Genomic DNA, 22,172 nt, shown 5'->3' with positions numbered 1-22,172 from the left:
TGAAGACTGGTACGAGAAAATCCATGAAATGTATGTCATGGAAAGAATCACCTTCTCAGTGAGGCTTCAGGAAAACACATTTGAGGAAATATGGAGAAAGTGGAGAATCTACATATCGCTAAGACGACCATCCCTTGTTTGACTGTTTCTATACACCGATTGAATGTATATGTATAGGTGTGTATGTATGGACACATGTATGTATGTTGATATGTATGCATGTGTAGACATTTGCCATTTCAAACAACCCCTGTGTACTTTTTATTTTATTTTGACTAATTTTGTTTGCGATTTCATTTGTCGTTTTCGGGTCTCTAAAAATATATGATTTGAAAAACTGTACTTTTAATATAATGTGACCCCAAATAAATAAATGATTAAAAGAAAAAAATATTTTTAAGGCTTGCTAAATAAAGTACAATCTGAACCTGAAGTCCAGACATGACCTCTTTGATTACACAGAGCAGCAACATGTGTGTGTTGTTAAGTCTAACCCAGTGTTTTGTTTCCTCCATAGCATGTTTGATGTTGGAGGCCAGAGAGATGAAAGGAGAAAATGGATCCAGTGCTTTAACGGTGAGACTTTTCCTTCTTCATCTTGAACTTTACAACACAGTCTCCTCCTATCACATCTCATCTGTCATTAAGCACTCCACCTCTTATGGGTTATTTCTACACACATGATGTCAGAGAGCTGTCCTCATGTGGTTCCTCTCTTCTACTTCTTCTTCTTCTTCTCCTTCCAGACGTCACTGCCATCATCTTCGTGGTGGCCAGCAGCAGCTACAACATGGTAATAAGGGAAGACAATAACACCAACAGGCTACGGGAAGCCTTGGACCTCTTCCGCAGTATTTGGAACAACAGGTGAGGCAGGAAAGACTTGCTTCTAAGGGGGCTTCAATGATGTTAGGAGTAGGGATGCTCCGATCGACAATTTTGGGGCCGATCGCCGGAATCAGTATCGGCCAATCCGATCGAGTGGGCGGGGCCTATGGGGATCTTCCATTTAAAGTGATGTTTAAAACTCAGTTAATGGGGCTCATTCACTGGCGCTTCCACAAACAACAACCAACATAATTATTACTTTCAAATGAAGTACATTATTCAAGTTTACATTAACTTTGGATAATAACTCTCTCTCTCTCTCTCTCTCTCTCTCTCTCTCTCTCTCTCTCTCTCTCTCTCTCTCTCTCTCTCTCTCCTGACAGCCTGTCAGTATCTCATGCAGCTCACTGATCCAGTAATGAGTGACCCGACAGTGAAGGATAAACATATGTATAACTAGTTTAGCTTGTTCCAGAGGTAGATGAAATAGCTAAGTGTGTTAGGTCTAACTCTTAGTGTGTGTGTTGCTCCGCTCAGCGGTCCGTCACAGCGGGCGGAGCTGCAGGATTTCTGCTTCACACACGTTGCATACCGCTATTTTACTGTCTTTTTCGGTCACCTTAAAATACTGCCAGACCGGTGAAGCCATTTTGGCAAGCTTGCACAGAGAAAAGTGTCATGTATTCTACGTCCTGTGATCTGCTCTCCCGATCGGCCTTTATAGAGAGCACCGACCGATCGGCAGAGAGTGAATATCGATCGGAGCATCCCTAGTTAGGAGTAGTCATCTGAATATACTTGAAGTTCTAAAATCAACATGCATAGCCTTCATGTTCTGTGAGGACATTCAGTCTAAAAACAAGAATTTGACTTATAATACCTGCTGCTTTAAGGTCATTGAAACATTTAAAGGGTTAATGCAACGTCCACTTCTCTTTTGCCCCTATAATGTCCGGTCGTGTGTCGCTAACGAAAGCATTAAAAAAAGCCCTAAAAGTAAAAAATAAACACTTCTTTCAAAATCATCACACTTTTTATGTCGTAAAACTTAACCAAGAAGTTCAGAGGACCGCTCGTTCCATCTTTTGACTTGAACTGACGGGGTTTGATAGTCATGTTGACTCTCATGCAGTGTAGATACTCATGCTGTGACGTTGTTTTTCAGATGGTTACGCACTATATCGGTCATATTATTCCTGAACAAGCAGGACATGCTGGCTGAGAAAGTATTAGCTGGAAAATCCAAAATTGAAGACTACTTCCCCGAATATGCTCGCTACACCATACCAAATGAAGGTTCGTGCCCCGCTGAAATAAACAAGTACCTTAGAGTTGCTCTTTACGTCAGTATGTGTTTGAATGAGAATCTGTGTTTCTTTTAGCAACTCCTGAACCTGGTGAGGACCCAAGAGTGACGAGAGCTAAGTTCTTCATCCGAGACGAGTTTCTTGTAAGTATTTCTCTGCTTGTAGAGAGCTGAAGTTGATGACTGTCCAGCCGTGAATAGCTTCATCCTTTTAATTCATTGGTCAGTGTTATTGTATGTTACGTGACTTATTATTAGGAACAGTAGGAGCTGAAAAGAGGGACTTTTCCTTCCTTTTGCCTAAATCTGTTTCTATTTCCTGAGGTGAACACCTGTGAGATCAAGTGTTTGTGTGTCTGTGCATTTCATTACTTACCCTAACAAAAAAAAAATAACAAAAAAAATGGGTACTAGTCGAGGGCCGGACTGGTTCAATGTTTATTGCAAATCTTATTGAAATGAACTTATTGCACATATTAAACCTGGAACTAACACAGCTTAAATGATTGCCTATAAAAACCCAATAGCTTTGTCATTGGACCTGGACTGGTGGGTGTCCTCAGGATTGAGTGAAGGTGTGCGTGCAATGTACCGGCGGGCCAGATCTAATAGTAATTAAAAATTATCCTGCGGGCCGAAATTAAATCCACCACGGGCCTGATTTGGCCCCCGGGCCTTGAGTTTGACACACGTGCCCTAACCCTAATACAACTTGTATTAAAAGAAACACTTATCCTAAGTTAGCTAAGTGTTGTATAGTTGCAACAGATTAGCATCAGGTCAGCTTTTAAAGATGCTCCCAAACGACCAATCAGACTGTGGATGAAGTGATTTTGTATCAATTTTTTTAAATCAAATTTCATTTAAGGCTTTTTTAAATCCAAGGAAAATAAATGCATATATTCCAAAGAAGTAATACTTTACAGCAGATATCAAACTTGAAAAACAGACAGATGATTTGTGTCACAGACGGTAAATGACAGATGGCTCACACTCAAAGTTAGGACAGGAAGTGATCTTACAGTATGTGCTGAGGCTGTGGAAAAAGCTTATAATATAGAAATAATGTGACATTTGAAAGGAAGGGAACTTTCCAGAAGTTTCTTAAGGACAAAGGTCAGGAAGGTGGAAGGAATTCAGAGTGTCTAAAAGACGACCTCACATCTCAATCTCAATCTTTGTTTATTTATATAGCACATTTAAAACAACCTCAGGTGACCAAAGTGCTGTGAATGGAACAAATATAAAATAACACAATAGGAGTCAAATAATAATGAAAAACATATAAAAACATATACAGAATGTATATTTTTCAGATTTTGAAATCTCAATAAAAACTGTTTAACCCTTCGATGCCCTTAGAGTGACTGGACCCCACACTCTTCCATAAGTGGGTCAAAAAGGACCCGTATTAGAATAATATGTGTTTTTATGCCATTTTTGTCATTTTGGTTAAGAAAACTCCCTTGTATAATATTTAGTATTATATTTTGGTTCACACTAGCAATATTTTATCTTTAATTGTTGACTATTTATAATTTTAGACATTTTTTTGACATTTTGAAAAAAAACGTTTTGAACATGTTGATGCAAAGATCTCCGCTATTCTGAGACCCTCACAGTATTCCAGTCCCTTTTCAAAACTCATCTCTTCTCCTCTTGTCTACTCATAGCCCACCCCCCATCAATCCATGCCGGTTGATCAAGTTTGATAGTCCTATACCCCCCACCCTAACCTTCCCTTATATTGTAAAGCGACTTTGAGTCCTTGAAAAGCCCTTTAAAAATATAATGTATTATTATGATACTGACAGGTATCAGATCTTGCTGTGTAAAATAATCTTCCTGAGAGGTGTCATTTGTGATGTGGTCTGTGTGTTCTACAGTGAATGTATTCCTGACAGCAACAGGTGATAAGAATCAAAGGTTCCCATAGGATTCCATAGGAAATGCATGCGGGTCATTTTTGACCCACTTATGGAAGCTTGGGGTAGAAATACAAAAACTACAATTTCTTAAAATGTAAATAAAAAATTTGAATGGCATGATATCCAAAACATGTTTTTTGAGGAATAGCTGGAATATGAATTGATAAAAAAATGTAATTACAAAGATACAAAGAAAACCACCTCACCGGGTCAAAAAAGACCCACTTATGCATCTAAGGGTAAAAAAAGAAAACCCATACAAACATCAAAATCTTATGCTCAACTCGTATCACATGTTACTTCCTCTCTCTCCTCTCAGCGGATCAGCACTGCGAGTGGCGACGGCCGACATTACTGCTACCCCCACTTCACCTGCGCCGTGGACACAGAGAACATCCGGCGGGTGTTCAACGACTGCCGGGACATCATCCAGAGAATGCACCTGCGGCAGTACGAACTCTTGTGATGGGAGACGCCTCCGTCAGCCTTCTGTGTTTCTCTCCACCATTCTGCATCCTTGACGAACCCTTCCTCCTCCTCCTCTTCCTCCTCTACTCCTCCTCCTCCTTTACTCCTCACCCCTCCTCCCTGAAAGAAACCCTCTGACCACCCCCTCCTGTCGAGGACTATGAAGTACTACTGAAGTGTGTCAAATCCTCTTCCTCTTCTTAACTTCTTAGCTTTTTGTACGTTTTTTTTTTTTTTTTTTTTCTCTCTGAGACCGATTCCTCCCCGTTTTCACCGATGTGAAAGGAAGGTTTGGGAACAAAGTTGTTGCGTGCCGTTTCTTTCCTTCCTTTTCTTTTAATCCCTTTTGAATGCCTTGATTTTTGTCATTCCACTAAGCCTTGGGCTACCTCCTATTTTTTATTTTTTTTGCCCCTTTGTGTCCTGTTTTTTTTTTGTGGCTTTGTCATTGGACCTGGACTGGTGGGTGTGGATACATAACAACACACCTACAGGACCTCAGTGTAGAGGCAGTGTGTGTGTGTTCAAGTGTGTGTGAAGGAGGAATGCCATGTGAGCGAGCGCATGTGTTTATGTTTGTGTGTCACCTGCCGGGTAAAGCTGGCATCACCACCATGACCTTTGCCCCCCCCGCCCCCCCCCCTCCCCACCCCTTCTATTTTATTTTGTTTGCCCCGTCACCCCCTCTGCCCTGCGTCTCCTCTCCTCGGGACGACACCCCCCGGAGAGAGAGATGGGGGAGGGGAACCGAGTGGATGAAGAGATAAATGCACTTTGCATCAGGTTCCTTAATATTTTTTTTTTTTTTTGGTTGTTGTCGTTGTTTTTTCTCCAGAGGAAGCATACACACAATGTAGCATCACAATATTTATTACCCCGTCACGATGTTAGCTTGCCGAGCGGCCGAGAGACGAGTGGAGCGGAGAGTGTGAGGGGGCAGGAAACACGAAGAAGAAGAAGGATTTAAATGAAGGAAAAGGGACTGAGCTCTCTGCACCTTAGCCCTGCTGCCTCCACGGACTCGGACCTGCCTCCTTTTTCCACACAAACCACCCTTTTAGCTTAGAGATACTGATGGGAGGGGGGGGCGGGAGGGGTGGAGGGACGGGAGAGAAAAATGTATTGTTCTCTTTTTTTTCTTTCTTTTTTTTGTTAACTTGTACACTGTGCAAGGTTGAATTATCCTGTACAGACTGTAAAATGTAATATTATTTTGTACAACTTAATTGAAAGAAAAACAAATCTACTTGTAGATCTTTGTGCCTTGATTATGGCTGTACCTGTAAATGAGCTCAGATGTAAGTATGTTTTCGACTGCGCTGTACAGCTTGATGTCAATCTCTATCAGCAGCGGAAGACTGCGGGTAGGGGACTTTCTCTGTAGAGTTTAGTTTTTTCTGGTTTATAAAAAAAAAGGAAATGCTGTTTAGTAAAAAATAAAAAATAGGGAAAAAATCCTAAAAACCTGTATACATTATGCAAATTAACCACTTACCTGCAGTGAAGACCAGATGTTGCAGCGCCATGCCTTTTTTTCTTTCGTTCTTTTGTTGGTTTTATTTTTCCTCCTTTTTTATTTTGAATTTCACAGCTTTAAACAAACATTGGAAATCCATTGAAAGTGTCCAAATTGCAACCTGGTGTTGTTTTAATAGGAACCAACGTTTTTTCGATATGAAGTGTGTCTGAGATCTGTACTGATGTGCGTGCCTGTGCGCATGTGTACATAAAACAAACATAGACTCACAGACGCATTGTGTGTGTGCGTGAGCGTGCGAGGGCGAGTGTGCGTTGTGTGTAAAATTTTATAAATGTATGTACATGTAAATTTATAGGTCTATATAAATATATATGTACAATTATACATGTTTAATTATGTGTGTGCCTAGGTGTACATACCTATGTATGTATACGGTAAATATGTATACATACACACATAGGAAAGCATGTTTAGAATGGAGATGAATAAATGAGAGCGTGCAATATTAGTAATTCTTTGGTCCTTTGGAGCCATACCCAATGGCACAGGCACTATGAATGTGTGAGCAGCACCCAACAAGACAAGCTCTTCTCCTTGTACAAACAGCATCAGCCTTTTCTTCTGCTACAGTACACGTCTATCCCCAAAAGAGAGTGAACTGACTGGAGGTGCAAAAACCTTGTTTGGCCTGGGAGGATGATTAAATGACATTTTTATTTTCTTTAAATAAAGAGGCACATTAGAGGACTTTGCTTTATTTCCATCTTGGTGTCCAGTTGTGTCCAGATTTGTTGCCGTTGTTTTCTTTGTGGATGTTGCAGAAAGGTTTGTGTCATTTAAAAAAAGTTATTCTGATTTCCTGAGAGGAAGAAAAATGTCTGCATCAAAAAATGTTAGATTAGTATTTTACACATTTTAACCAACTTTAGTTCTAATTTTAAATACAGAAATGTGATTTATTTTCATAATTTTAACCATTTAAATGACTGTTTACACAAGGCCATTGTTGTTAGGAAAAGAAAAACTTTTATCATTTTCTGTATATTTTATGGAAGGGGATTTATATATTTTTTTACAGTAGACAAACATGTCAATGATTGGGTAGATTGTGGATTTGATGCATTTTTATTTCAGTGTTTAAAACAAAACAAACACTTTTTACTTAATTAGTGGACAAAAGATATTTAGAAAATCTAATTTAACATGATTTTTAATATATTTAAATGTTAAGCAACATCATCCATAATCACCACAAACAAGTCTTCATTAGTTTCCAGAATTTAAACCCTTTTATATTCTAGTATTTTTAATCAAAAAAAGGCCACAAATATTACACTTATCCTGTAAACGAGTATTTATTTTTGGCAAGGCAAGTTATAGCATCTTTCAACACAAGGCAATTCAACGTGCTTTACAAAAATGAAAGATTTGGAAATGGCATTTAAAAACACCATTTACAGGGTGTCCGCGGGGTCTTAAAAAGTATTAAAAGTTGATCAATCAATTTAGCGAAAATGTAAGATTATTAAAAGTATTAAACGGCATTTTCCAAGGTATTACATTTTGTAGCTTGTTTTCAATTATAGTATATAAGTTGTCCAAAGAGGTTGTATTCTACAGTCTGCCTGAATGTAATCATTGCGTAGGTGTGTAGTGTGATTCTGTGTAGTTTATTTATGGCATCCCGTTGGATTTGACGTCATCTGAACAGGACATCGCACGCTCACTGCTTGATAGCGCGCGAAGGTCCGTTTACGCCGGTTGTTAAACGACATCGTTATGAGGAAATGCAAGTTTGCGTCCAAATGGTTGGAAGATAAGGAGGAAGGACAATCAATACTGTGTAGCAAATGTGAGGTAAAGTGTGTCGCCAATGTAACCGGTTAAAACTCCAAGTGGCGATGAGGTCTTAAAATGTATGGAAAGGGTCTTAAAAAAGGTCTTAAAAGCCAAACGTATTACATTTGACTTCAGGATTCCTCCATATACCCTGATTTATCATGGACTTATTATAGGAGCTGGGGTTAAACTTTCCCCTAGCACCCTAGCTAAAATGTAAGACATACGCATGAACAAAGCTAAAATGATCTGAAAATGAAAAGCAGAAATGTCCCTGTTGAGGCTCGAGGGTTGCTATGGGGGGTTACTGTATCCGAGGGGCTGGGTTCCAGTCTATGGTTCCAGCAGAGTGTTTTGGTGTAAATACAGGTGGTTTTCACAGCTGACATTTGAACTTGTCGTATGAGGAAAAGTACAGGTGTTACTGACAACATTAGAGAAGGCTCAAGTGTCCCGGACAGTAAAGACAGAAATCAAAGTGCAAAACAACAGAACCCTAAAACTGAAGCCGCTAAAAGTAATTTCACTCATTCATTTTATTATTGACCCTTGTGTTTTTTCTAGTGGCTCCTGTTAAAAAGGCACATTGATATATTACAAATTGTACTGAAATACAATAAATGTTTTCATCATATGCCCAACAGCAATTACATATAATTAGTCTTAAATCTAAGGCCTCGACCACCAATGCTAATTAATTATATTTACGTTATTTAAGTTAAAAACATCATATTCAATGATCACAAACAAAGTGAAAAGCTTTAAGGAGTGCAAGTTTTAATGAGTATGTCTTAATTTGGTTATTCTGATCATTTAGTGATAATTTCATTCATAATTTAAAGGTGGGGTAGGTCATTTTGGAGAAACCAGCTCGAGTGTGCTAGAATTTGAAAATACACAGCCGGAAAAAATCTGCCACTTCCTTACAGAGCCCCTCCTCCAACAAACACGAACGCGCACATGACCAATGAGGACACGAGATAAGTTTGTGCACAGATGGAAGGCTGACAGCCAGGTAGGCCATCCAGTTATTTTAGCCGGGGCGGCTCAGATGATTGGTCGTACTTTTTACAGCGCTACGGCTTCCACAGATGAATTTTTTGTATGGATTTTTTGTCAAAGCACTTAAAATATTCATTGCTATCGGGATGTTAAGAGCATTCCATGGAATATAACAAAAAGTGTATCTCGAGCCGGTTTCTCAAACTTACCCACCTTTAATTGTTAAGTATTATAAGGCACAATTGTTGAATTCCTTAGTTTCTCAAACCACAGGATTAATTAATTAATTAATTATATTTCAAAAGGGCGACTGTGGCTGTGAGGGAGTGTGGTCGTCTTTCAACCAGAAGGTTGTGGGTTCGATCCCAGCCAATGCAGTCAACATGTCGATGTATCCTTGGGCAAGATACTTAACCCTGAGTTGCTCCCGATGGCATGGCCAACGGTGTGTGAATGTTAGGTCCTAGAGTAAGGTGCTCTGTATGAATGGGTGTAATGACATGTAATATGTAAAGCGCTTTGAGGGGTCTTAAAGACTGGATAAAGCGCTATATAAGTACAGTCCATTTACCATTTCAGCTTAATCACATGAAACTAACACAAATGTAAAGATATTATTTTAGGCTCTGAGAAATTGTGACATACATATTTCATATTTTTTAGCACTTTTTATAGACTAACAATGAATCAATAGATTAATTGAAAATACTTTCTTTCTGGTTGCTTCCCATTTCTTGAACATTCCAGGTAAATCTTCATATTGATGCAAAAATTCTATGAAAAATACACTTTTTGCTTTGCTAAATTGACACATAGGACCTAATTCACAAAGATATCCCACAGTTCGCGACACAATGTTTCCAACCTTTGACGAATGTATAAATTCACAGGTCATATTATCCAGCTCTAATACAAACACAAAGAGACAAATGGAAGCAGGAATCATATCTCAATATCAGGGACATTTGCCCAATAATATTTTAATCGTTTTCTCATTTCACATGATTTGGCATTACAAATACAGGTTTTGTGTTTCAATCACATCCATCAGCTGGTGTAGAACATCTTAAAATAATCTCTCTCTTCCATAAAGTGACATGGCTTCAGGTGATAGATTACATCTCTAAAAACAGACCTTAAGATTCTCATTTGCTATTTACAGTTCAACAAACCTTCACAAACGTTTGGCACAGAAAGTCAGCAATAAATATTTTCAGATATGCTTCATAGTAAAAACAACGAGGAACCGGGGGGGGGGATCATCAGACGACAGAGAGGAAAGGTGAGATGTGCGTTTACATTAAAGTGAAGAGACAAAAACTGACTTTACCACCTGAAATCAGACCGTGAGCATTTACACATGTACGTTGTGTTCCTTTTGTTCTGACTTTATGGCAGATTTGTGCTTCCTTATACTCACAGTTTAACTGTAAAGTCAATATTTTACTTTTCTGTGCTTCTTGTGCTACAATAATCTCTACCTGTTTGGCACTCCCAAGGAATATAAAACTAACACTATATGATTGTTAACAACAATTTGGCACAAAAATCATCTGCTTTCTCATAAATATCACACGTGATAAACTTTAAGTCTTTTTAAGACATTTAAAACATATATAAGTTTCCTTCAAAGTGCCGTAAAACATTTGGACAAACAGAGTTTTGTAGAGGAAATTCACATTTAAGTCCATTGAGCTCTCCTGGTGCACTCTGGGAAACGTAGTTCACAGAGACTTGTGCTTCCCCAGCAGGCTGAGGCACTGCAGCAGGCCCTTCATCCACACACACTGGGCGAGGAGCAGCAGCAGCAGGCAGCCGCCGGCCGAGCAGTACACCCCGATCACCGTGCTCTCCTCCGGGAGGAAACACTTGGACATGGCGAAGCTGCCGGGGGACACCGAGGCCTGAGAGGGGGAGGGGGGAGACAGGGAGGTCAAATAAGTTAGAGGTGATAACTGCTATTATTGGTGCTTAAAGGGGCCTTGGCCACCAGGGGGCGTCCCAAACACACTGTGTGGTTCCTTGCTGCACATTTTCACATTCATCTGACTATTCAAACATACAATCCCTTATATTTGTATTACCCCCATAACAGAGCTTGATAGGTCTATTTGACATAATAGTTACACATTTTGGGGGACAGTAGAATATATTTAAAAAAAGGAAAACTAACCAGATTGTGTATTTAACGTACTTAGAGTACATTTACATTTAACAAATCACATCATGTTTATTTATTGTAGATATTCATATTGCAATGTTATGTTGCGGTATCGGGGTCAAAATGTAAGGAACCAGAAGAGGGGGTTAATATTCGGAAAAGACAAAAGAGAACTTCACTGATCATAGAAAAATCACAGCCTAAAACTACTCCTGAATAAAAGGTGTTCAGACGCTTGTTTTTCCATGTGTTATGTTTTTTTTTTTTTAAGCAAACATACTGAAAACAGCTGCCTTCTGTGGCTAACAACGTTTTGAGAGCATACTGAGAGTTCAGCCTCACAGACACTCTACTATAACAATAATGTATTTCATTTATAAAGCGCTTTTCTAAGTAATCCAAGACACTTTTACTAAAACCAACGTACATACAAAAATGCAAAGAGGAACATTCAATGGGAATGGACAGAAACTACAAACTATAGTTCAGAGATCAGATCCAACTCATAAGTCATGAAATGAGCGAAGGAGTTTATCAGGAGAACTCGGGAATGGAGAGGTGAGTTTTAAAGGAGTGTTTGTTTTGCTCACCAGGATGAAGCTGGGGTTGTTCCTGTTCCTCCAGCTGAAGGACGGCACGCTGATTTCGGGGTACTTGTTGTCATGGAGAACCTCACATCCGCTGTGTGTGTGTCCACTGAGGATGAGGCGAGGCTTGAACCACTGCAGCAGCTGAGGACAGAAAACACATCACGGCTCATCATCTGATCACACGGGAACATTCAAGCATTCAAGGTTCAAGGCTGTTGTTGTCATGTATGCATAGCTACTGTGTAGTTATGACAACGAAAGGTCTTAGGTCACAGGCTCCTCCAACAGTGCAACACAATAAATCAGATAATAGTTTCAAGTAAATAGTGCAGATTAGTCTTTATACAAGTAATTGGAATATTGGTATATATGAGTTGTGAGTTTTAATTGGATAAAAGCGCTTCAGTGGAGATGTGTGCTGCAAGAGAAGGAGGGATAATGTTGTGTGTCTGCAGACCCTCACCCTCTGAGACGCCTCTTTAGACAACACGTCATACTTCTCTCTGAACAGCAGGTGGCGCTCTTCAGGAGGAGCCGCGTCCCGCCCCGTGCAGCCGGCATCGCTCACTCTGAACAGAGGGTAGTGCTGCAGACAGAGAAGCATTGATTATAATACTCCATACAGTATATGTGGTCTAGTTCAGAAGGCTTCATATTACAGTAAAGAAATGTAAGAATCATATTAATAACAATAACAATAATAACAACAACAGGTACAGTATGCTTAGAACTAAAAGACATGTGAAATATAGAAAGAAAAACAAGGCATGAAAATAACACAAAAAGTAATGAGGATAGGAAACACTAATTAAAAACATAAATATTGAAAATTAAAAATCATGTTATTTTGTTATGCAAGGGTGACATCCCAGAGTTAGAGAGAAAACTAAGAGGGCTATTTCATTCCAAATAGAGCGGGACAACAGCAAACATTTACAAATGACTACTTTTGTCTTAGATTATGTTTTCATTAGTAAAACTCTATGACAGGGGGGTCAAACTCAAATACACAGTGGGCCAAAATAAAAAAATGGGTACTAGTCGAGGGCCGGACTGGTTCAATGTTTATTGCAAAACGTATTGAAATGAACCTATTGCGCATATTAAACCTGGGAATAACAAAGCTTAAATTATTGCCTATAAAAACAACATTAAACATTAAATAATCAGTTGCATTCATTTCTTATGGCTCTATCTGCAGAGTCATTTCCTACGATTACATTTTTCCACAGGCCAACAACAACTTCAACAAAAATAATTCAGTCAAAGAACAAACCAAACCTGCCCTGTTGTCTCAAGAAACAAAGTGCAGAAGGAAACATCCTGTTTGGGGTCAGGCTCTGAGCTGAGGAGACCCTCAGGATGGAGTGAAGGTGTGCGTGCAATATACCGGCGGGCCAGATCTAATAGTAACTCGAAATTATCCTGCGGGCCTAAATTAAATCCACCAAGGGCCTGATTTGGCCCCCAGGCCTTGAGTTTGACACATGTGCTCTATGAGGTGATACAAATCATTTTCTTAACGTATACAAGTTGAAACAAAAATATAGATTTTTTTTGGGTTGTTTTTTCTTACTTTTGATCTTCTTTAACTGTGTTTATGTGTTCAACATGTACACCAAGACAAATTCCTGGTATGTGTAAACTAAATCTATGTGATTTCTGATTCTCACACAAAAAGAGGCAGCAGAGAAACTGTCGAAAAAACGTCCCGATCTGGAAAAGCTTTCGTGCTAAATGAGTAAAATAATAAATTAGTCAATCAGCAGAAATTGAGTTGTCAACGATTGATTTGAACGTCATTGCTTCAGCTTGCTCCAAACTAAACCTGCCAGGAGATGGAGTTGTGGAAACCAGAAGGGATTTGATTTACAGAGACAACAAACAGATGGATCCACATTAGAGAAACAGGAACACATTTTTACTCAACAAATTAATACAGACAGTAAATCAGCTGCTCACACATTGTCTTTGCTCAGTTGAGTAAATGTTTACAGGATTGGTTTGGAAATGTTTGAATTTCTATGTGTGTGTGTGCGTGTGCTTGTGTGTGTGTGTGTGTGCGTGTGTGTGTGCGTGTGTGTGTGTGTGTGTGTGTGTGTGTGTTTGTGTGTGTGTGTGTGTGTGTGTGTGTGTGTGTGAGAATGTGTGTGTGTGTGTGTGTGAGAATGTGTGTGTGTGTGTACATTAAAACAGCTGCTGGCCGCTGCGATCGCCCCTCCTGTTTATCCTGGCTATGAAGGAAGCCTCTAGTGAAAAAAATGTGAGACAGAATCCACATGCCTTAAAGACAATATGGAGCTTCAGCAGTGAGAGTTTATGACGATAAGCAAAGGAAACAGCCTGGGAAGGGGATTTGGATTCAGAAGTAAATGAATTTGTAAAACAGTTAAGGAGGAACAATCCAGTGACCAGTGAAGCATTTGACGTACAGAGTTTGTGAGTATTATCAAGATTTCATGAATCCTTTCATTAATTCAGCACTAATTATTTCCCCTGTCTCCTGAAGGAAGGTATCTGCTTCATGGTGACGGACACACATGCAGTGGTGACAGTACATTTACTGTCTATTTGACAAACTGGTACGTTACTTGAGTATTTCCATTGTGTGCTACTTTGTACCCTTACTTTACAAATATATTTTGTAATATATAAATGAGAAAGGAGACATGCTGCAGAGTTGGTACTTTTAATTTTGATGATTAAAGTACATTTTGCAGATAATACTTTTGTAAAAAAAAAAATCAGGAATTTTACTTGTAATGGAGTATTTTTTAAGATTTTATCCATCCCACAATGGATCCAAATGATGGTATTTCTACTTCTACTTGAGTAAAGGATTTGGTATACTAGTGTAAACAGTATCTCACATTAGTTGTATGTTGAATAACAACATTAAAATGCTCTTAATTGTAATTGTTGATGATACAGAAAATAATAATATGATATGATAAAACAGTGTGAAAGGCCTTGATGGTTCTACTTTTATTCCAGCACAGGATCTGAGTCTGAGTACATGCAGTGAGTAAAGTGAAGCTGCAGTTTACCTGCAACATGATGGGGGGGGTGGGCGGGTACGTCTGCGATCCCTCACAGCTGCCTGAGTTCTGCAGAAAAGACAACATAAACAATTCATCGTTAGTCTTGTACACAAACTCACCATGCGTCCTCAAAAATCCCTCTTATTTCACATCTCTCCATTCTTTCTATTTTAAGATGTGTGCTGTTTGCAGGACGACAGAAAAGCGTTTAGCCTCCGCTTTAAGGTGTCTTTCAAAAGGACTCAACACCTGCTGCAGGTACGGCGTAGCTTTGGATATAAGTGCAGTGTTTCCCACAGAATTTGATTCTATTTGTGGGGGCACCGCAACCCCCCCCCCGGCAAGAAATGCCAAAGGCCCCTTAACCTATTCGGGTGGTCCATGCATCCACCCCCCCCTCAAATAAAATAATACATGCGAGTTCATGGCTACTGTAGACAACGTTCTTGTTGCTCTGTGTTGCGTTGTTAATGAGTGAGACACACCGGAGTTGAGGATCCGTGGGGTTTACTCTCCCAAAAATATAATTTACAATTCAGGCATTTAGCAGACGCCTTATTTCCAAAGCGACATACAATGACCAATTACATGGACATTCTCCCTGGGGCTAAGAGCCTTACTCAAGGGCACACTAGTAGTGGTGTTCCAGGCAGGATTTGAACTTGCAACCTTCCGATCATCAGCCCACCACACTATCCATTAGACTAAAACAAAAAAACAAAAAATAATAATAATAATCATAATAATAATTATAATAATATTTTTTTTTTTATGAGATCCATTTGTGGCGGACGATATTTAATTGTGGTGGCCCGCCACAATTAAATCGATGTATGGGAAACACTGAATCGTGTTTTTTCACGAGTGTGTTGCAGGTGCTGACAGGCGTGACAGTGTGTGAGAGATGCTTCCTCCTCACCTGAAGAGAACAGTTGAGGTCTCTGGAAAGTTTGATCAGCTCATTCTCCACAGACTGGCAGATGGGACACCCGTCGCCATGCAGCGCTACGCTGTTCACCAGCAGGAAGCTGAGCACAGGGAGGAAATACACTCAGTGACTCTGGCACAAAGTCCAAAAGAGCTGCAGAGATTAATCATATTATGCTGTTTTCATTCTGGGTGCTTTAAAGAGCTGATTCGGAGGTTTTTAGGAGGGGTTATATGAGGTACTTATCCAGAGTCAGTATGAGTTTAGGGTTAGGGTTAGCTCATACGCAGTTTGGAGGAATCAGAATTGGGTTTATAACCAGGTTGGTTAAACATACGAGGAATGTTCTCAGTATAACTGGTGCATACAGACAAAGGAAGAGGACATCTTTTTCAAGAAACAACTTTTTTTTAAAAGACTATTGTAACAATGAGGCAATATTTACACAAAAATTTCAAGTACAGTCGATACTAAATGATGCATTGTATTGCTATGGACAGGGGCAGCAGGGGGATGCTTTCTGGCCACATAAATAAATCAATATCAGTTTGTATTTCAAATATTTTCACCACTTTATCTTCCCGTCAGACAGCCCTTTCCGACGGGGGAGAGAAGCCTTTATATCCGTGTCTGTTTTCTTAACAAACGCCAGACTCCATTGACTTCACAGATCACGGGAGACGCTTTTGTACTGCTGCCTCGGTCAGTTAGTGTGTTTGACTTACTTTGGTGTTTTAAAGGGTTAGTTTGGATTCAACTAAATCGCACAATAAAACCAACACGCTAAGTCATCGATGCTGGAAAGTCCGGCAACTTCAGTTTTTGACAAAGTAAAAGGACTGGAGTCTGGTGCAGAGGTAAGGGTTTCAGTTAGGGATGGCTGACGTGATGTAAGGAAGTGAGAATATGATAAATATAGTGTACACCTCAGCAGATTATTTTTAGATGGCCATTTTTTGAGGAGGATTAAATGCATGTTGCTGCTGCCCACGTTCACAGTAAGACACTGCTTTTCTCCATCTGTTTCCAAACTGGAGAACTCCTTTAAACGACTTTATTTGCAATAGAAACCTAATTAAATTGCTTTCAGGAAATCCAGGACAAACTTCAAGGACTTTCAGGACTGTGACAAAAATAAGTGAATCCATAAAAAGTAGGTTTGCTGCAGCAGCACAGTGTGAAAACAGGGATGCAATTTGTCATTTTGTTTCTGTAAGTAGAACACCTCACGGCCTGTTTTCGTTTATTAAATCACGTTGTTCTATAATAGACTGACTCAGTGGATTAAACCTGTGACCTTCAAGCTTTCTCAGTTCAATTCCTGCAGGGTTATCACCGTGTGAATTGCATCCTCTTGTCACTCACTTGACTCCCTTTTTGGTGACGATCCTGGTGGAGGAGGCGTTGAAGACCTTCTCGAAGCGCTGCAGCTTGAACCAGTCCATCCTGCAGGGAGACACAACACGCTCGTCACAACGTAAACAACGACAAAACAAGGAACCTGCTGCTCGGTCTGCTCGAGCTCGGTCAGCGCACGAGCCTGATCAGAGCACATATGTCTGCATTATCCCACATTTCTGAAATCTAGGCATCGAATACTGAACTGCAGGATGTTTTTATGAATCCTTTGGTATTAGCATTTGCCACTACATACAGAGTGGGACGGGGGAGGGGGGGGGGACGGGGGCACAATATGACATCCAATACAGGCTCTAAAATAAGCATAATGTATAATAAAGACCTCTGTGGTACAAGTAAAGCAGTATAATGTCAGGTGATGCTTCAGGGCTCTGTGGATGTGGTTGCGTTTTTTTTTTACATAGGCAACGTATATCTGGAACCAACTCCCTTTAAACAAACAATCTTCTTATTGTAAACCAAAGATGAATACTTTGTGTTTGCAGCTGATTTTGTACACTGTAACTGTGATTTCTAGTCTTGCATTGTGTAACTGTATTATTCTATGTAACCTTGAGTCCTTTTGCATTCTCTTGTCCTTTGGGTTGTTTTTTTTAGCACTTCGTCCTGATGCTTTAGATATTTTTTATGTTATGCTTTGTTGCTGGAATGTGCTTTGTAAATGAACTTTCCTTGCTTTTTGGTTTTCTGACAAATACACAAAACATTATGACGTCTGAAAACTAAACTCCAGTGTCCTTACAGGTATCTATGAACCTCTTTATTGCATCCTTAGCAAGTATACCCTTGAAGGTTATGGACAGTCCTTTTGTTCTCACTGTTTGCTGAGTCGCTGCAATAGGAAGAGGGTTCTATTGACATTTTTCTGGCAGCTAACGTGACACACTCCCTGAACTCTACACATTGTTATCCTGATTAACCTGAACCTGATCAGGCGGTTTAATAGTCTGAAGGTTGAACAAAAGGGAAACTGCTCTTACTCATAATGGAAGCCGATGTCGTGATTTCCAACCAGCACAACCAGTTCTGTTTCAGCCGAGTGTCTGAACATCCTGTGGAAGCGCCGCACGTCGTCCTCCCAGTGCTGCAGAGAGAGAAACAACAACATCAACACAAACACACGGCTTCAGCACAGCCGTTAATAAGACAACGGTCCTCTGGGAAGCTCATGAGAGTTAATGGGATCTCTGAGGGTCACCCCGCAGCCCCCATGGGTGACTTAGCTTTGATTTAGAGCCAGTGTTGAACCTCAGGGGCTGAAGACGCTCACAGGAAGCCTTTAATTACATCGGAGCCAAGAGATGTTTTCATACTGATTTCTCTAAATGGCTCTTGAGGCTGGTTTTAATTAGGGCTGACTGACAGATGATTCATCGACATTATTTTAATAATAATCGAGTCATCTTTGAATTCAATTGTTCGGGAAAATTGTAAATTACGTTATGTAATGTGCATTTTCTTATTTTTTTGTAAAATGTTTAAAGGGTTCGTATTTGTATTTTGTGCCTCTCCTGTTTAAATTATTTAATGTTCAAACATTAATTTATTATTCTCATACTGCCTGTGCTGCAGCACCTCTTTTAACCCCCTGATTGGTCAAGTGCTTAGAGATGTCCCGCCCCTTAGCCTATCACGTACAGTGTGTCGGAGTGCTAGCCAATAGAAGCCCGAATATTACGTCACTATGTTACAGAAGTAAACAAAGGAGTCACTAAAACCTATACTGTATAACACACTACAGGAAAAGTGAAAATCAAAAAAGCATAATAGGGCTCGTTATATTTGGGTTTTGGTCAATGCAATTTGAAGATATTTTGAATACTTTTATTGAATGAAAATTCAGTCAAAACAGAAAAAGAATCCCGAGTTGCCCTACTTTAAGTACAAATCATTATTTTGCAAATTCAAAGCTTTGATTCCTCCAAGAGGAAACATCAACAAAGGTTAGTCCCCTCACTGTTAGAATAAATGCATTTGTAAACAGGTCTTGTATTTGCTGGTTTTAAGGAGGATTTTCTGTGAACAATTTCGGAGACAAAAGCACTTTGAAGCCGTTTGTTTAAGGTCCTGGAAGGTGTGACCTTTATCCATCACTATTTTATGAGGTGTGGACTATCAAGAAATCAAAAAAATACCTGACAGATTAATAGACATTGAAGATAGTTGCAGCCCTATTTCAAACAAAACAAGCAACTTGTTCTTGTTACTTTCAACAAGCTTTTCTTTCTTTGTTTCTGACATGTAAACAAATCAGTCTATAATATAATTGACACATGGATCCCTGATGAAAACATTTAGAAGCAGAACCACTTTAAGTATTTCCCCTTCTGCACATTCAAAAGCTGTGTGTCCTTCCTCTTGCAAAACATCCAGAATACAAATTACACAAGAGCTGTCAGCCAAGAGTGGAAATGAATGAGGAAGCTGACAGGGAAACAGAGTAGATTGGTGCAGATTTTACCGTCTGAACGGTTCGTTTTCTGTTTTAATGAGGCTTTCTTCTGAGTTCACAGATCACCATTTGACAGTCCAGTAATGAGTGATTGAGAATTCCCAGAGGAGGTTTTTAATCACAAAGCCTGATGCATGTTGGGATGAGATGATTCATGCTGTTGTTGTTAATGTTTTCTTTTTAATCCTGCAGGCCTGGATGTTACAAAATGATGATGATCGGCCTCTGCTCTTCCACCACCACCACCACCACCATCATCATCATCATCCTCATCATCATCATCATAAGCACAGTGGGTTTGCAGATAAGGCACAAAGAGAAAAAGCTTACCTTCTGCGAGCTCCACTTGCCTTCGTCGAAAATATCCCCGAGAATAAACACTATTTCGGGCTTGAGCAGCCACAAAGCGGTCTGGAAAGCCCTCTCCATCTGCCATTCCCTGTGCGTGTTTGGAGACAACAAGTAAGCGTTATGGCTTGTTTTTGTTTACACTCCTGCAGAGCCATGAGCACAGACGATAAAAGAGGAGTGATGGATTGCATGAAAACAAAAAAAATGACAACCCCTACCTCCTCAGCTTGTCAAACCAGTGTCCCCCCACGGCTCCCAGGAGGTGGGTATCAGACAGCACCATGGCGCGGACAGATGTGGAGTCCAGTGGCCGGCCGTCGATGCCCTCTCCACCGCCTCGAGCATGGCTAATCTTCGGCCAGGCACACTTGAGGATGGTGGGGAAGTAGATGAGATACTCGCAGTAGAAGAAAGCACCGACCAGGAGAATCAGCACCAGCAACACCACCCATCTGGCGCTAAACCTCGGCATTTCTGCGTTATTCTGAGGCTGAGATGCCCTGACTTTGCGCACTGGCGGCGGTGATGGAGCGATCCATGAGGCATCTTCTTCTCTCCAGACCCGAACACTGCTCAGGTCTCCAGCCAAGTGATGCTCATCATGAAGAGCCGCTCTGAGGCTGCGCCGGATAAACAACAAGAAATAAATAATATATCCGTGTGGAGAGCTGGTGATTAAAAAAAATATTGGATAAAAAGTAAAAAAATAAATTCCTCTGCTCGTGGCAGCCGAGAGGAGCTGTCAGTCTGCCGCTGCTTCGAAATCAAAGATCTCCTCTCCGTTTTTGAATCTCAAGCTGGAAACAACACTTCCGGTGATAGGCTTTCAAAATAAAACTGTTTATAATTTACAATAAGGATCACATTGAGCCTCAATGCATTTAAAGAACAATTGTATTGAAAACGGCAACTACTTTGCACACGTTATTATGTAGCCCTATATATATTTTGTTTATAGTGTATTTAATAGTAGGTTATTCTATAATAGTGTATTACTAATTTATTCTGTATATTTGTATGTTGTGTAATCTGGAAATACTCATTAGATATGTATTTTTTGTATTGTTGATTTGTACATACAGTAAATTAGCTGTCTCTTTCTTTATTTTTCTGTTTTACATGCTACCGTTACAAAAATAAATCCAAATTTAGGATCAAATAAGTACATTTGATCTAATCTAAATCTAACTATACAAATATATGTTTGAGCAGTGATGAAAGAAGAGCAACGTTGAGTTTTACTTAAGTTAAAATAGCAATATCAAAGTGTAAAATCCTGTGTACTTAAATAAAATCACATAACACACTATTAAAGTATGCAAAATGGCTAATTTCATTATTATACAATATAAACGTTCTGAATCTAAACTTATTTTGTTTCATTTACGAGATCCTAGTATAACACATCTCATAACCAAAGGCAACCCAATTGACAAATATTAAAGGTAAAAAACGAACATACAATAAAAGGCAATACAAATAATTCAAGCAAAAGCACACAGAGTAAAAAAACAACACACACACACAACCACAAGCCCACAGAATGAATACAAAACAATGAAATAAACACACATACCTCAACACAAAGGCAAAACAGCTCACTTCCGGTTTCTCTCTTGCTTTCACCTGCGAGCTTGACTGTGTTTTTGAAGAAGATGAGGGATGGTTGGCAGGGGAGAAAGTCATTTATTAAAAAGCCAAGCTATCAACTATAAAACTGTTGATAAATGTAAGAAGAAAAACTGTTTTTTGTCCACAAAAATACCTTTAGATGGAAATGATCCAACAACTATGGGACAAATGGGATTAAGTGATTAAGAGACACAATCTAATCATCCTGAGCCTCCTTTGTATTCGCAGCTCTGAAACCAGAGGAGTTGGAAGCTCACAGGAAGTCTCTGACGAAACTCACTAATCACAGCCCACGGTTACCTGCTTAACCAGTTCTGATTTAAAGACTCAGTCAGTCATGTATGTTCTTCCCACACATGCCCATAACAGGCCCCTGCCGTTCTCCCTTTGTCTCTAAAACATTAATCGCCGCTGCAGAAAAACAGACTTTTTGTGCAAGATTTGAGTCGTGCAGAATGAGGAAGCTGCAGCAGTGAAAAGTAGAGCAGTGCACAGCAACATCCCGGGGGGGGGGGGAGGGGGGGGGGGAGAGCTGACACATGGCAGAGTGATTAAAGGGCAATGAAGACTTATGATCGAGAATGAGCATTTTTGTCTCAAGAAAACCATCATAGAAAAGGGTGTGGAGCCTAAAAATCTGTGATCCGCTCCAGATGTTCAAACATGCTTTGTTCCACACTCCCAACAGGCGTTGAAGACATGAAGAGTATTTACTGAACTGTGAACTGTCCTTCAAATGTACAGCTT

The 22,172-nt window shown here is 39.8% G+C and overlaps 2 protein-coding genes across 3 annotated transcripts in view; one reads left to right on the top strand and one right to left on the bottom strand.

Annotated features, from left to right (window-relative positions):
* Positions 1 to 6,773, top strand: part of LOC307019016 (guanine nucleotide-binding protein G(olf) subunit alpha) — a 47,235-nt gene extending 40,462 nt beyond the window's left edge. For both annotated transcript variants that reach the window (XM_079649617.1, XM_079649618.1), the window contains exons 8-12: positions 518 to 576; positions 747 to 867; positions 1,994 to 2,124; positions 2,211 to 2,278; positions 4,382 to 6,773. In XM_079649617.1, the coding sequence (XP_079505743.1) occupies positions 518 to 576; positions 747 to 867; positions 1,994 to 2,124; positions 2,211 to 2,278; positions 4,382 to 4,528 (526 nt within the window). In that variant the 3' untranslated portion in view covers positions 4,529 to 6,773. The remainder of the gene's footprint in view (positions 1 to 517; positions 577 to 746; positions 868 to 1,993; positions 2,125 to 2,210; positions 2,279 to 4,381) is intronic.
* A 3,020-nt stretch (positions 6,774 to 9,793) lies between these two features.
* Positions 9,794 to 21,877, bottom strand: mppe1 (metallophosphoesterase 1). The gene is made up of 10 exons (XM_079650221.1): positions 21,370 to 21,877; positions 20,012 to 20,413; positions 19,773 to 19,881; positions 17,971 to 18,074; positions 16,937 to 17,017; positions 15,563 to 15,671; positions 14,650 to 14,709; positions 12,066 to 12,188; positions 11,603 to 11,743; positions 9,794 to 10,755 (listed from the first exon to the last, which is right to left on the bottom strand). Exons 1-10 carry the CDS (start codon positions 21,477 to 21,479, stop codon positions 10,576 to 10,578), a joined length of 1,419 nt encoding a protein of 472 aa, XP_079506347.1. The 5' UTR covers positions 21,480 to 21,877; the 3' UTR covers positions 9,794 to 10,575.
* Between the last annotated feature and the right edge of the window lie 295 nt (positions 21,878 to 22,172).

This window comes from Notothenia rossii, assembly GCF_949606895.1.
Source record: "Notothenia rossii genome assembly, chromosome: 9".
NCBI lineage: Eukaryota > Metazoa > Chordata > Actinopteri > Perciformes > Nototheniidae > Notothenia > Notothenia rossii.
The sequence above is the reverse complement of the archived record's forward strand: the minus strand, read 5'-3'. Positions and strand labels throughout refer to the sequence as shown.

Excerpts from the sequence above, each read along its gene's own strand:
- mppe1 (XM_079650221.1), bottom strand. The coding sequence starts at position 21,479 with ATGACTTTCTCCCCTGCCAACCATCCCTCATCTTCTTCAAAAACACAG. Across the intron at positions 15,672-16,936 it reads GTCACCAAAAAGGGAGTCAA|CTTCCTGCTGGTGAACAGCG; the intron begins GTGAGTGACAAG and ends CCCTGTGCTCAG. Across the intron at positions 11,744-12,065 it reads CTAAAGAGGCGTCTCAGAGG|CTGCTGCAGTGGTTCAAGCC; the intron begins GTGAGGGTCTGC and ends TTCTGTCCTCAG.